At 34.9% G+C, this 15,262-nt stretch overlaps 2 protein-coding genes across 2 annotated transcripts; both read right to left on the reverse strand.

Annotated features, from left to right (window-relative positions):
• Positions 1-1,338: 1,338 nt before the first annotated feature.
• Positions 1,339-3,962, reverse strand: LOC128184615 (uncharacterized). Its single transcript, XM_052854174.1, has one exon. It carries the CDS (start codon positions 3,893-3,895, stop codon positions 2,873-2,875), a length of 1,023 nt encoding a protein of 340 aa, XP_052710134.1. The 5' UTR covers positions 3,896-3,962; the 3' UTR covers positions 1,339-2,872.
• Positions 3,963-10,785: 6,823 nt separating this feature from the next.
• Positions 10,786-12,487, reverse strand: LOC128186274 (melanocortin receptor 5-like). Its single transcript, XM_052856069.1, has one exon. The coding sequence runs from the start codon at positions 12,479-12,481 to the stop codon at positions 11,288-11,290; it is 1,194 nt and encodes a 397-aa protein (XP_052712029.1). The 5' UTR covers positions 12,482-12,487; the 3' UTR covers positions 10,786-11,287.
• Positions 12,488-15,262: the final 2,775 nt, after the last annotated feature.

Below are 15,262 nucleotides of genomic sequence, written 5' to 3' on the forward strand. Positions count from 1 at the left end.
AAAGGACAGCTTGTTTCAAGGTACCGGCCTAGTTGTGTAACGCTTATTGTTCTTTTCGCGTACTCCTTTTATTACTGTTGTGCGCACTGAAAGAAAAAAGTAAAAGTTTTGGGCTAAGCCACGTGTTTGTTAGTTTACCATTGCTTCAAATATTATGGATAACATGTACATTGTTCAGTATGGAAAAGAAGAATTCTAGGTTATGAAAACAAAACGCATTTACAATGAACACGCACAGATAGGCAAACAATATCAAGTAACAAGAATATATTTAATTCGATTTCTAGTTTCCTCAGTAGATTACGTTTATAAATAGACACAGAAAGCGCAGCGTTTGCCTCAACACAGAGAACGATGAAGAAAAAAAAATACACATACATTATGAATCTGATCATTTTCTATCAAAATCACTCGACCATCTACCAAATGATTCCATTCGTATCTACAAAAGGTCTAGGGGGGGGGGGTTTAAATCACGTTTTAAATGCTCAAACAGTTTTACTATTGAGTGATAATTGCCCGTTTTCTCGCCCAAATACTCAAGATTACGCATAGAAAATAAATTACTTTTACATTTACAAAATCATGGCGACGTTTTTCTTTGGAATGATCACATTTAATGTTAAATAAATACACTGAAAAAAATTCCTCTGCAATTTGTCTTTGATTTTGCATATCTGGGCTTATATTGACTGGACTACATGTACGAAGCAAGTAATTTGAAAATCGTATAAAAATCGTTTCTTGTGATCGCGCCGTTATTAAAACAAATAACAACTCCAGAACAATGCCGAATTTTATAGTCTGTACTGACTTGCCATTTCTGTCACATTAACTTTTTGATATCATAAACATTTGTGTCAAAATAACTTGCATTCAATAGATTGGATCGAGTTCCAGAATTTTCTTTTGAAAGCCATATCTAAATTTTGTTGATATATACAACTGAAATTATGGGGCTACGGGAATTGTGCCTTCAAAAAATGTGAACCAATCCGAAATGATAATGTTGCAAATTTGAGGGAGGTGCCCCGATAACTTCTAAATGAATAAAGGATTATTTTCATATCTATACTACTATATCAAAATAATTGACTCGAGTTTTTGGGCTTTAATACCGAGAAATCGGAAGAGTATTGTCTTTTGTTTTATATATTTTAAACATCATTGGGACTTGAAGATTACCGATTTGTTTTTATTTTTATTTCTCAATCAAGCTTCGCTTATTAATATTCAACGAAAATTCCCTTAAAAAATTCGTAAATCATCTGGATTATTTTGTATTTTACAACCTTGCGCATGCGCATTACATTCACGCTAAATCACTGGAATAGCTTTATTAGTTTATGTTTTCACAATATCATATTTGCATGGAAAACTGAGAAACGATAATACAAGTACTTGCAAATTTTCATTAAAAATTTGCTATTTATTCTGTTCATCAAAAATAACACGGGAGGTAACTCTAACTCAGTGCACAACCGTTACTACTCGGCCATTTCCGCTGGCGAAAAATAACGTTATTTTTCGCCAGCTGAAATGGCCGAGTAGTTACGATTGACTCAGTGCATTTAATACGAAAAATCCCAGAGTTCCGAATGTCGACATGCTGTGTAAATTTGATGCGAGGAAAAAACGGTGAAAAAGTGTTGAATTTTTCTTCTGTATGATTTTAATTTTTAGATGAAAAGCATCTATAGTCTCAAAATGGTTTGCTATGAATAATTTGAATGTTATTTTTAATGCAGATTCATTTATTTTCTCCAAAATCGTTCCGGAGCGATTCTGCAATTTCTTGCTACATTACGGGCATATGGGAGGCATTTAACTGTGAAGAAGGCCTGTCTCAAGACACAGTTAGATAATTCTAACTAAGCAGATTGTAGTGAAATTAATAGCTTTAATATAGACTTAAAGCTTGGTTATGTAAAGTTCAAAAACACGGTGTTTCGATTTATCTTTTTCGTAAATGTCCGATATCATATGCAATGTCAACCGTGCACGCACGGGTCAAAGTCTAGTTTTTCATTATACATGTATAACCCCGTTTGCAATTTCCTTGGATTTTTTCCTTTATTATACTTTAACTGTGTCTCAGTTACAGATATGTACATTCATTAAAATAAATACATTTAAACGTAACAATTCATTTCCCTGGAAGAGACAAAAAATAAATGTTAAAAAGAGTTCAATATTCTGATGTGTTTCTGTTCAGCACTAATTTTATATAATCGAGTTCAATAATCGTATATATTTAAGATTATTATACTTTCATGTTAAATACTGAAATCTGATTAGTTTAGCCGATGTTTTTAGTATGTTATATTAACCTTAGCGTTAGCAACACACTAAGCAACGGGTAACACTACGGATTGCTACATGCGCGTAAATTATGCACATACGGTTCGCCGTAGAATTCACGTCATTTCTATAGAAAAACAGAAAAATTCTATAAAATTAAGACATTCAGTATAATAAGATAAAAAGTCCCTGTTTGGGAGGATAACAGTTGAAAGTGACACCCCTCGAATAACATTGTCACATCCGCTTCGCGTCGGATGACAATGGTTTCCTCGGGGTGTCAATTTCAACTGTTATCCTCCCAAACAGGCACTATTTATATAAAGTTCAACATGAGAGCATGTAGAACATTGCCCAATGCGTAAGGCGAATAATAACCCAGTGTCCAATTCTTGTACATATTAAAATTGTGTTCACTGTTTCTTCCATTCAGCCTTTGTACCACCGCCTTTAATTACCCAACAGCGGAGAGCTTTCACAATATTTCAATTTTTCACATTCTTAAAAATTCATCATCCAAATCTATGCTAGTATGCACTGCTTTCTTCTTGTATCTCATACTCTGGACTTTCTAGACACCCGTATTAGAAGTATTACTGCTGACAACAGATACAAACATAGAAGGACAAAAGACACGTTTGATCAAGTGCCGAGTCTCTTGAAATCTGAGCAAGTACATCAATGGATTCAGTAGACTCTCTAGAGTTAACAACGGGTATGCAATCGTCATGAAGAAGCGGGTGACTCTCATTTCTCCAAATGGATCAAGAAAAGTTAAAGCCCCAAAAATTTGTGCCGGGAGATACAGGATATACAGAAATCCAGAAGCTGTTGTTATGACGATAGACAGTCTGAACGTGTTGGCTGTTTTCTGTTCTTGGGATGGAGCGTTGGTTTTGGTACGTTTTAGATGTTCCCTGGCACAAGATATGATGCTTTTGCTGGATATGAGGTACACAAACAAACAGCTTAGGTAGAAGATGAGAAAAAGTCCATATGTGTTCATGTCAAATTTACCAGACATCGGGACGTTTTTTGTAAGAACAGTCATCAGAATATGGTACATGGCCAAAAGTATCCAGATGCAAAAACAGACCACCATACAAACACTAGAAGTGACACGAAAGGTGTAAAAGTTTGGCAATTTAATGGATATTAAACGGTCCACTGACAACCCAGCTGTGTGAAGGAGCGAGACTAGTAACATGGTACGAATGAACAGAGTGGATTGGTCTACAATTATATGAGAGTTAAAAATCCAGAAGACAAAAGGACCCACAAGTAAGTTGACACCTATGAGGAGATCGCAAACCATTAAACTGGTGATGTACACTTGCAGGTTCTTGACGATCGTTTTTGACGAGTGGAACAATGCAATGCCGATGACATTAACGATGACTATCAGAGTTCCGACAACTGAGTAAATCGTCCCAAACTTTCCATGCAGTGACATAGTCCCTGCATCGTTAAGTTCAGAACTGTTGTTTCCAGACCCAGAAGAAGAATTCATAAGGTTGGCGGAGGAATTCAAAAGGTTGGCGGAGGAATTCATAAAAAATTGAGAGGAATTCCCAAGACTGGTAGAGGAATCCATGAGATTGTCAGAAAAGTTCACTGGCTATACTGAAGATTGAACCTCTGTCACAGAGTTACGATGCTGATCTACGTCTCCTCGCCAATTATTGGACACTGTCTTTATGACATGTTCGGGTATTAGACGACACGCAAACAATCTAATTAATTAGCGTTGTTTTCACACATACATTGTCGACAGGTATACTTGTTAGTCATCAGCGAATCTAAATGTGTGTGGGGGATGGTGGTGTGCGCAAAATTATATGAAATACTGCTACCCGCAGAAACAAGGGAAAAACAAGTTCATTTTGCGTTTATTTAATCTCTAATATTTTTACACTGAAAAAAAAATAATGAAACAATCTTTTTGATGAATAACATACCCGTACATCTTAACCAAAATTAGAGTACACTTGTTACATGTAATCTCTGTAGACTTTCAGTTCCACTCGAATTTTGAAAACCATTGTCATGCATTGTATGCACATTTTTACCTTGGGCTGATCAATGTAATTGATTCAGTTTTACTCTATGGGAGGAGAAAAATGGCCCTACTGCGATTTTACGTAAATTGAAAAAAAGGGGACAGAGGTCCAAGTTGCATTGCCCGAGATAAACTTATGTTTTTTACCTGCTGGTGTGATCTTCTTTAACCTTTCATCGTTACTAACCTGTACCAATGTGTCACCTGACATAAATTTCGGCAAGCCTTCTTGTTATAGGCAACAGAAAAAAACAACAATTTTATATTCACTCTTTCTCATCTAGATGTGTACATCGGTATGAGATATAAAAAAAAGTCGAGTTTAACAATATAGGTATGAAATTTAAACTTTACTCTGAATTGTGGTAAAGGGGAAAATTTTAGAAATTAAACAAACTGTTTCAATATTCATCAGCATTTGTGCCATAAAAAGCGACTCAGTGAAGGAAAAAAAGCACTGATTTTCTTAAAGATTTCTTTCCGCAGTCTTAATTTACACATTATTATGAGAATGGGTTTGTAATTTCAAACAAACAAATGTAGTTTTATCAAAGGAATGAAATCTGTAAATATTTAAAATATGCAAGGAATCTAACCTTACACGTTTGTCCGAAATCTTTTCAAAACTACCAGTTTAATTTCTTAACAGTGGGGTATAGAATGAAATAGTCATTGTCGGAATTTTCATGATCATATTTTCTTTACCGCTTATTCATCATATACGCGTTGGATCTCCAAGTTATCAACTAGTATCGCTAGTTAATAACATGCCCTAATGGAATACATGCATTTAATCCTATACCTGTCATTTCAGCTTAAGACTTAATCAGAATTTATAACGTCGAAACTGTTGAAAACAGAGATCAATATAAAATAAATATATATTGATCTCTGTTTTCAACAGTTTCCACAAAATACCATTTTATCTTTGGATGGACCCTCGTACAGTTGCACATGCAGTTGTGCTTTGTCAATTTCAGTTGAACATTTTGTCCTAGGAGATACAGGGTTAACCATTAAATGTATATATTTAAGAATAAGAAGCTAAAGGGTTCACCGGGATATGAACTTGGCTTGTCACGTGATCAAATCCTGTGGAGCCCTAAGGGCTTCTCAGAGAATTTGTTTAAGTCTTCACAGTGATAGAACATGGTTAGATGCGACAAACTGCGCTTGGTAACGATGCAATTCGAATGCGATTAAAAATAACTGTGTTTAATGTACAAAGGTTTGGTAGTTAGAAAATTTCTTTGATTAACGTCACACCATACCTCAAGATCAAGCCTCAGGATCATGAAGCAATTTTAGACTAAGTTATAGTATTCTAATTAACAACGTTATATCAAGCATTTCAATTTTTTTTTCAGGGTTCTCAATCAAGACAGTGTCCATTTTTGACTAAAGTCTAAGTTTGCTTCATGATCCTGGACCTGGTCATACGATTACTACGATTAGTCCACGATATAGACCACGATTTAATTAAATCACAATGCAAATTTTGTGTGGGAACCTAGCAAAGTCTTTCAAAAATTTAAGAAAAGTTTAACATATACATGTTGACAAAGCATTCCAAATAAAGAGAAATTTATGGAGCGAAGACCACAAAATTGCAGTGTCAAAAATTGGATGCTAGAATACAAGGGTTTTTCGATATGATGTGTGTATTGTGCGATGTACCAAAAGCATTCGACTAAAATTGTACTACCCAACCGTGATTAACGACTGTCTTATCGAACATCCATCTTATACAGCAATTTGGGAAAAGAGGTAATTAAGGAAGAAAACATGCACTTAATTCGAACATTGGATATTTCGCTGTTCAAAAAACCAGATGCGTGCATTCTTTCCATGTTAAAAAAGACTATGCAAAGAAAAACTGCGAAAAAGTGCAGCTTATTTCAAGGTACCTAGTTGTGTTACGCTTATTGTTTTTTTCGCATCCTCCTTTCATTCCTGTTGGGCGCACTGAAAGGAAACATAACAGTCTGGGGTGAGCCACGTGTTTGTTAGTAAATACCATTGTTTCCAATATTATGGATAGCACGTACATTATTCAGTATTTAAAAGAAGAATTCTAGGTTGTGAAAACAAAACTCATTTACTACAAATACGCATAGATAGGCGAACAATATCTGGTGACAAGAATATATTTAATTCGATCTAATTACTTCAGTAGATTACGTTGATATATTAACACAGAAAGCTAATCGTTTGCCTCAATACAGAGAACGGTCATTTATCGGGATATTAACTTTGTCTTATTCTAACAAAATATACGAGGTTATACATAAAAAGGAACTTGTCAGTTTTCGAAGTTAATTATCCTTTATTGAATGCAAACAGGTTATTGTCATAATTTAGAAGATGTCATTCAGTACATCACATGAAATTTATTATGTCTCTGCTTTTCAAATTATTCTAATCTCAGGTGTTTTTCGATGAAGATTATGGACTGGATTGTTGAAATATGCGTCATCTTTTGGATCAATATTGTCAAAATAAATTCCTACTTGCAGTTCATTGAATTTGATTAACCAGAAGGCAAGATGCATATATAAAATGTTCTATTCATTTGTAGTAGTACCTTGCAGTAAATTTGAAGGGATTTTGTCACAATTTTAAGCTAATTTTTATAGTATTTTTGTATGCATGCAAATTTTTCCTTCCAAGTCCCTATGTATTTGACTCAATTTCCATACTTAAAATAAAGATTGTAGAATTAAAATGAGTTAAAAATTTCCTGATGCATTCCTTACGGGTTGATAACAGTAGGATAATGAGAATTACAGGCGAAAGTGCATAGTCGAACACCATATTACAAAATGTACAATGTTTCAGTTCGGGATTTCTAGCAGTCAGCCAAGTTTAAATCTCTGTTGTCGAATTGTGGGCAAGATACAGAGCTTATAATTCTCTGTTACATGTATGTTTTTATTCAGATTTTGGGAAAGCTAGATGATCCCAAAATAACCATCAATTTCACATCATCAGTTTTGTGACATTTAGCTACATTGACATCATAAACTAGTAGTCAAAAATGTAAAGATTCAATTAAAAAAAAAAGTTTTATGGTTTTAAAGTTTTCCTCTGAATTTGACTCATTTTGAATTCATACTAAAAATGTAGATTGGAGAGTAAAATAGAGTTAAAATATCCGTATGCATACTTTACTGGTTGGTAAGAGCAAGATAATGATAATTTCAGGAATGACACAGGTAGGATTTTAACTTTGCACATTTTGAGCAATCGCTATCATGATAATCAACCGGGATTGTTTTCAGAGGATGTAATTATATATATTTATTTCATATTCTCAAAAAAAAAACATGAATATTTAATTGTCATTTGATTACTTCTTTTCCAATTTTTGAAACTTTATTTATTTATTCATCAATTTAATTTTTGCTTTCGCAATATCAGGTTCAGTTATTGTAAAAGAAATTTTCGTCACCGTTTCAATTTAATCAGCAGTGCTTGTTGGAAATAAAGAAGGTGTTGCAAAAAAGTGGGACTATTCCCTAACGTGGAAAGGACCTTTAAATATCCGTATCGATCGCTTGAGAGCCACATCTAAATATAGAAACATTACGTAGACGACTATATTTACATAGCGGGTATGTTCCGTACGGAGGAAAAATAAACAAACATTTAACGCGAATTCCTATCGAACACGACAGCCACCAAATACAGTCAGAAAGATAACAATATACATGTTGTCTGTAATCGAATGTTAACATATCTCAATTTGATATTTACTGTCCAGCGTGTTTAAAATATCATTCTTGAGATACTTGAATAAATCTTATTCTGGCTCTTCAAAACCGTCCGAGTTGTAATTGTTTCTTAGTATCTAAATAAACGCTAAGTCTAGTAAAAAAAGTAGACATTTTTCCGTACATATTTTCAGTAACCTTTTGCTTCGTCACCAATTCAAACTTTCTAAAATGATTGTGTTTGCTTTTAACAACCTGCACATGTATCTTTGAAATCAGTTTACCCGTTTATTTCATAAAAACGGTGAAAAATCAACTTTCTACATTGATGCATACTAAGTACATTGTTTTAAAATCTCTTGTTCAGAAGAAAATGTTTATCAGGTTTATAACGGAGACTTCACACAGTAATGTTGAAAAAAAATAAGCAGGCATGCAAACTATTACATTACAAGAGTTTAAATAACTTTATTCAGATATTCTTAAATTATGTCAAAACATTACATTTCCATTCGATTAAAAGAATTAAAATTAAAAAAAAAACTTTTTCGGTATTCGAACCCAGTCAAAAATACAAGACACGGCTATAGTCTATTCTGTCTGCGTTTTTTTTTATCTATCCTATCTGCGTTACCACTCGACTAATCTAGACATGAAATAATTGGGGGAAATTTTATACATCGTTTATAGATTTCAAAGGTATTAATGATTTTTTCCAAAAGTCAGATTTATTAAAAATATGCCTTCTTAAAACAAAAATAGGAAATGGCAGTTTTCAAGAAATTGTCTTACTCTAAACGTTAACATTAAATTAATTTTGTTTCAAGGAGGCATTTTTTCACAATGACGAGGATTCCCCTTTTATATAGCAGGAATTTTGCCACATTTGCCTGTGTAACCATTTTTAAATATTTCATGGTCTTAAATAAGTTAATACAAACTTTCGAAATAAAATTCTACACTGCTTTATTTACACCGTTGCATGGAAAAAAAGATTTACATCGAATTCTGAAACTTTGATTTTTCTATTTTTTCTGCAACTCCTTTAGGGAAAATTAGCATAGGAACTGCAACACCTTCTTTCATTAGGTCCTACATGTATATGTATATAAGCTTATGACAAACTATAAATGGCGAAGTTTCAATTATTTTTTATTCTGATAATGTAAATGTTGAACTCATACATATTCTTAACAAAATAACAAAAGTACTAGTGAGAAACCACACAATACACGATTCAACACATCTTTCTATCAGACTGAGTGAATGGTCTTTCATCAAGTTAACCTAAAAAAAACCATCGGTGTTTCACATCCCACGTTTTTCTTTTTCTTTTGATTGTTAATTACCATATCTATATCCGCACCATTTTCAAGCAAAATAATAAAGAGAGGTCAGTCTGCATTACTTCTCTACATTTCATCCATGGCTGTTGTCGGCGAAGTCATTAGAAATTGAATGACATCAATATCAATGTCAGAAAAATGCATACAGGAAACGCTCAAAATTCTAAGCTTTCAGAATTTTAGTTTTATTAATTTTGAAGAAACTCTTGGATGACACAAACTGTGTTATCTCTAACTTTACATAAATACAAAAACGACGTTATGTACCGTTTTCGGCTGGTAGAGTTGCAATAATTTCAATCCATCTTTGTTTACGTGCAAATACAAAATAAAGTTTATATATGTATGATACCTTAAACCTTAGTGTTTAGTTATATTGATATCATGTTATATCATGTTATTATAGCATGTTATATCAAATGCTACATTTGATATAACATTATAATAAATATTTGAATTTGGAAAATTTGGTTTTGAGAACGTTTTAAGTGAATTCAATTTAAATTACATTTTGTTGTCACTTAAATATATATGCATTTATTACCGAACGAAAACAACTCTTTTTTGCGAATTCCCAGAAAGCAATTTCATTGACGCATTGGTTTATTTGTTCTTTTCAAAGAGTAAAAAATTGGCATTTTCTTATAAAAGTCCTACTTGACTTAATACTATCAGATGTCAAATGCAAAAGCCGTCTTAATAAATACTAGCAAAGGTAACGTAATCTAAAACTACAAATTAAGTTGATAAAGATGAATTTTTAATGTAATTTGTATAAAAGTAAGAAACAAATCATTGCATATCATATGCTGTCATTGTTAACATAAGCTAACTTCATTTACAATTGTAGATAATGATTTTCTAAAGAAATTTGTATGAAAGTTGGGGCGAATTTATTGATCAAAAACTAGATTAGAATTAATTCGGTTTTGCAAACTTTTCATTTATTTGCAAAACTGGTTTTGAACTAGTTTTAAACTAAAACTAGTTTTTGTATTTTATTGGCTTTAAACTGAAACAAGATTCCAGGATCGAGACCTAAAACCACCTCCGAGTGCGGTTTTGGGGGTTTTAAATCCTTTCAAGGTGGCGGACAGAGAGGTGTTCGAAAGAGAGTTGTTGATACTCAAGTGTGGCACATTTGTCAAAGAACTCAGCGAAGCATATGGGTATCGTCCTATCGTTAAACATATGTGTCTCAAAGGATCTATGATAGTATATATAGTACTGACCAAAATAATAATGTGGAAGACAGCGATTCCATTAATACTAACACTGAGAATTACCCTTTGCAATTTACAACAGGCAAAGGAATAACTTTCAAAGTCGCTGATGAAAAAAAAGAATTAACTGAAAGTTCTGCTCATAACATTTTATTTTAGTACACATTGTAATGTATGTAATGCATGTAATAAGTTCGGCTGTCTATTTCATTGCTGGTCACTCAACCACGGCTCTTTGAAACCAACAAGATTTGTCTGAATTTTGAGCTAAAACCACGTAATTTGTGCATACATGTGTATTTCACTTGAAACCAGTGTCATTTGTAACTTGTTTCAAACGCCTTGAGTGAACTAAATGATCTCTATCTATTGATATACGTGTAGAAAAATGAATATTAATAGTTTTTGATAGCAGCATTCACTTTTCCATAATACTTATATAGATTATGGATTATGTTCAGTATACTAGTATACAGGTTTTAGTTATAATGCCGAAAGGAAAAAAAGCCCAGTTGAAATGCAAGTTGGTCAATCCACAAAGGGGTAGTTGTGCTAGAAAATGCCAATTAAGCTGATACATGGTTCATTCCCATTCTGAAAATACCAGAAAATAAAATTTCAGATATCGTCGGACAAGACTGCAGCTCATTGTTCCGGTTTTCTTTCCGTTGTGTCCGATGAACATTCCTTGGACTCTTTATGTGTACCCGTCGAAGAAGTATTACTACCGGTGTTGCCCTCAAAGAGAGTAATGGATTGACAAAAGACACGTTTGATCATTTGTCGAGTTTCCTTGAATCTGAGCACATAAAGCAATGGGTTCAAGAGACTTTCTATGGTCAACAGGGGATACGCTATTGCCATAAAAAAACGGGTGACTTTCATTTCTCCAAAAGGGTCGAAGAAAGTCAAAGTTACATAAATCTCGGCCGGGAGATACAGGATATACAGGAATCCAGAAGCTGTTGTTATGACGATTGACAACCGGAAAGTGTTAGATTTCTGCTGTTCTTGGAGCGGAGCGTTGGCTTTGATATGTTTGAGATGGTCCCTGGCGCAAGATATGATACTTTTGCTGGAGGTGAGATATATCAACAAACAGACTATGTAGACGGAGATAAATACGACGTAACTTTTCATATCAAACTGACCAGACATTGGAGCATTCGTCGAGAATGAGATTAACAAGATGTGGTACGTGATCATAACGGTCCAGATGCAAAGACAGACCAGCGTACTAATTCTCGAGGTGACGCGTATATTGTAGACATTTGGTAGTCTGACGGATATAAACCGATCAATGGATAGCCCAGCCGTGTGAAGAAGAGACAGCAGAAGCATTGTGCGAACAATCGAAGATGTTTGTTCCAAAACGACTCGGGACTCAGATAGCTGGAAGGCCAAAGGACTCAGAAGGAATGAAAATCCCGTGAGCAGATCGCAGACCATCAAACTGACTATGTATACTTGCAGGTTTTTGAAGATCGTCTTCGATTTGCAGAACAAAATGATACCGACGATATTTAATGAGATGACCAGGGTCCCAATGATGGTGTAAGTTGTCTGGTTCTTTCCATGCAATGACAAGTTCCTTGCATCTTCGACCTCGGAACTGGTGTTTCCGAACCATGAAGAGGAATTCACGAGACTTTCTGAAGAATTCACGAGACTTTCTGGAGAATTGAAGAGATCGACAGATGAATCCACGAGACTTCCAATGGAATCCATAAGACTTTCAGGTGAATTCGTGAAATTGGTAGAGGAATTTATCATTTTGGCTTGCAAGTGTATCATTGAGACTGGCTGATGGATTCTGGTACAAGTTTGTTTTATCAGCATGGTTGGGCTGTGGGGGTCATGCCGTAGAACAATAGACCTGTACGGGATTGCGATGTGTCTCTGTTCGCTACACCTGGGAGGGTGTCAGTACAGTCCCTTTCACACATACATTGTTAAAATAAAATAACCAGCAATCACTGTGGAAACGATGTGAAAAGGTCCATTCTTCTATCTGTTCATTACCTTCATCCCTGTTCAGAGGTGTTCTATACTTTTTCACAGATTTCTATTCTTGTCATTTTGTGTCGATTTTATGAATAGATACACTGGCCAATCATCGTAGAAAAGTTTAATACAATAAAAGGCAAACTCTCTTTCTCCTCCTCCCCCTCCTCAAAGTTAAACCTTTACAATACCTAGAGGTTCTTTACATAAGGACAAGACTTTACATAGTTTCTTTAGCATAATTAGAAAGCGGATGAAAATCATTATGACACCAATCCATCGCAACTACCATTTTTGGCTGGATGGACTGTTATAAAGTGGATAAAATTTCTCATCAAAGGACACAATGGCATAATCTCCAAACAGAGGTGTGAACCAGCGACATTTCGTGTGATTGTTTGATGTCTAGATTTCTTAGTTGGGTGTCAGGTGGTATTCTAGATTCGGATTGCAATTGACACTATCTAAAAACAAATGAAGGCATCTCCCAGACTTCTTCTTTGCTTTAAAAAAATCGCAAAAAAAAAAAACCCCAATATACACGCTTCACTTATTCAATGATACATTCGTAAAAAATGATTGTATGCATAAATATGGCAAACAAAGTTGCATGAAGAATCTTCCCAATTAAGCTAGATGGACCAAGTGTCTTCTTTGATAGAAAAGTGTGAAGCTATTGCAATAATATCTGAAGATGCTGTTAATTTTGTTGTTGAGGTCCTATCACCCTATATTTACTATATTATATTATTGAGTCCGTCACACTCTCTGACTGGTTGCAACATCTGAAGAAAGTCGCCAACGTTCCTACGATATTTCAACCCTATGCCAGAATATCCTGTAGTTGGTGGGTCAACATCTTCGCTAGGGCTGCAACAGTTTTCGGTCCACAGATTTCATTACGCCAAGGGTTTATGTGGAGCAAAGTGGATCGAAACCCCTTGGCCATCGAAGATAGTGGGTCAGCAAAAGTAGTTAACCACTACTCGTTGGTTCCAAACCTTTCTAGCTTGACTCCTCTCGTTCCTGCCACACCCAGCTAGATGGCTTCTCTGCTGCATTTGCTAGATGTCGCACTATAGCTTTGATCACTGAACATTGTCCCATGTTCCTCACTTTTGGAACAGCTTTACTACTAGCTGAGCTGGAAAACATTTACAGCTAACATTGACAGGGAACAATAAGGCGTATTTCCAACTCTTTTCCCTGCAGTCTGCGATCAGGTTGGTGTACCAAAGGCTCTTCCATTGGTGCGCCTCATCACAGTTTTCCTACCAGGTACTTAGTCTACCGGGTGTATTGCTACTATCGTCTTGACTTGTTTGGACCATAGCATCAGGCCTGGTAGCTAAAAGACATTGTTATACTTTCATGTTAAATACTGAAATCTGATTGGTTAAGACGCAGTTAATAATATTTACTATTACCCTCAGCGTTAGCAACGCACTTGGCAACGGGTAACATTAAAAAATGTTACATGCGCGAAAATTATGCGCGTACGGTTCGCTGTAGAATTCACGTTATTCCTATATAAAAGCAGTAAAATTTTCTTAAAAATTTTAAAAAAGACATTCAGTATAACAAAATAAATAGTGCCTGTTTGGGAGGATAACAGTTGAAATTGACACCCCTCGAAAACCATTGTCAACCTCCGCTTCGCGTCGGTTGACAATGGTTTTCTCGGGGTGTCAATTTCAACTGTTACCCTCCCAAACAGGCACTATTTATATATTTCTGTCTCTTATATCTGGAAAGATCAAATTTCTGTACAGATCTATCCCAGTCTTACCCTATGTCAGACTGTAATGGTTTGTATCATTTCCTTTTCAGGTTTTACATCCACCTGGATAGAGTGTATGTCACCCGTCTTCGTACTTTTCTCGATTGTTCTTACTATATCCACCACATCAGCCGACTACCTCAAGACTTTGTCATAACACTACAGAATGTTCACTGCTGTATCTTAAAACATGTAAATTTCTATTTATAATATGCATACTTGTACATGTTTCTCTGTTCCATTGCCATCGCGTGTACTTGCATATACACTACATTTCAAACGGGTGTTTTTTAAGTGTTGTGTGCCTCTGTGCATAAACTACATATAACTTCCTTATTTTTTTCAGGGCTGTAATGACTAAATCCACAGTCTCATACCCGATGCATTTTTATGACAGTGTAGGTAATTCACTAGTCTTCTCAAATTAGTTTAGGCCAAAGATGCACTTCTATTGAGTGTAACGCCAATGTTTTCCAATGGCATGAATGATTTTCAATATTTTTAAAAGATGTTTTTTAAAGCTCACCACAATCGGTATCTTGGTGCATATCTAATCAACTGATAATGTACCGTACATCTATATCTGATCAAACGGGAAATCTTTTAAGCTCATCATAACTGATAGTGTACCGTATATTCAATCAAACGGGAGCCCTTTTAAGCTCATCACAAGTCATAGTCTACCATATATTTGATTAAACCTGTGACTGGGTAACCAGTTCCTTAATGTCAGCAGTTGGTTATCGCTTAAACGTTAGTATTCACTTACAGAATGGAGCTTGTTACATATTCCCATATTCTGTGTGTTTAAATAAGGTCAAACAAATGTTTCATCG

Source organism: Crassostrea angulata, chromosome 5 (genome assembly GCF_025612915.1).
Source record: "Crassostrea angulata isolate pt1a10 chromosome 5, ASM2561291v2, whole genome shotgun sequence".
Taxonomy (NCBI): Eukaryota; Metazoa; Mollusca; class Bivalvia; order Ostreida; family Ostreidae; genus Magallana; species Magallana angulata.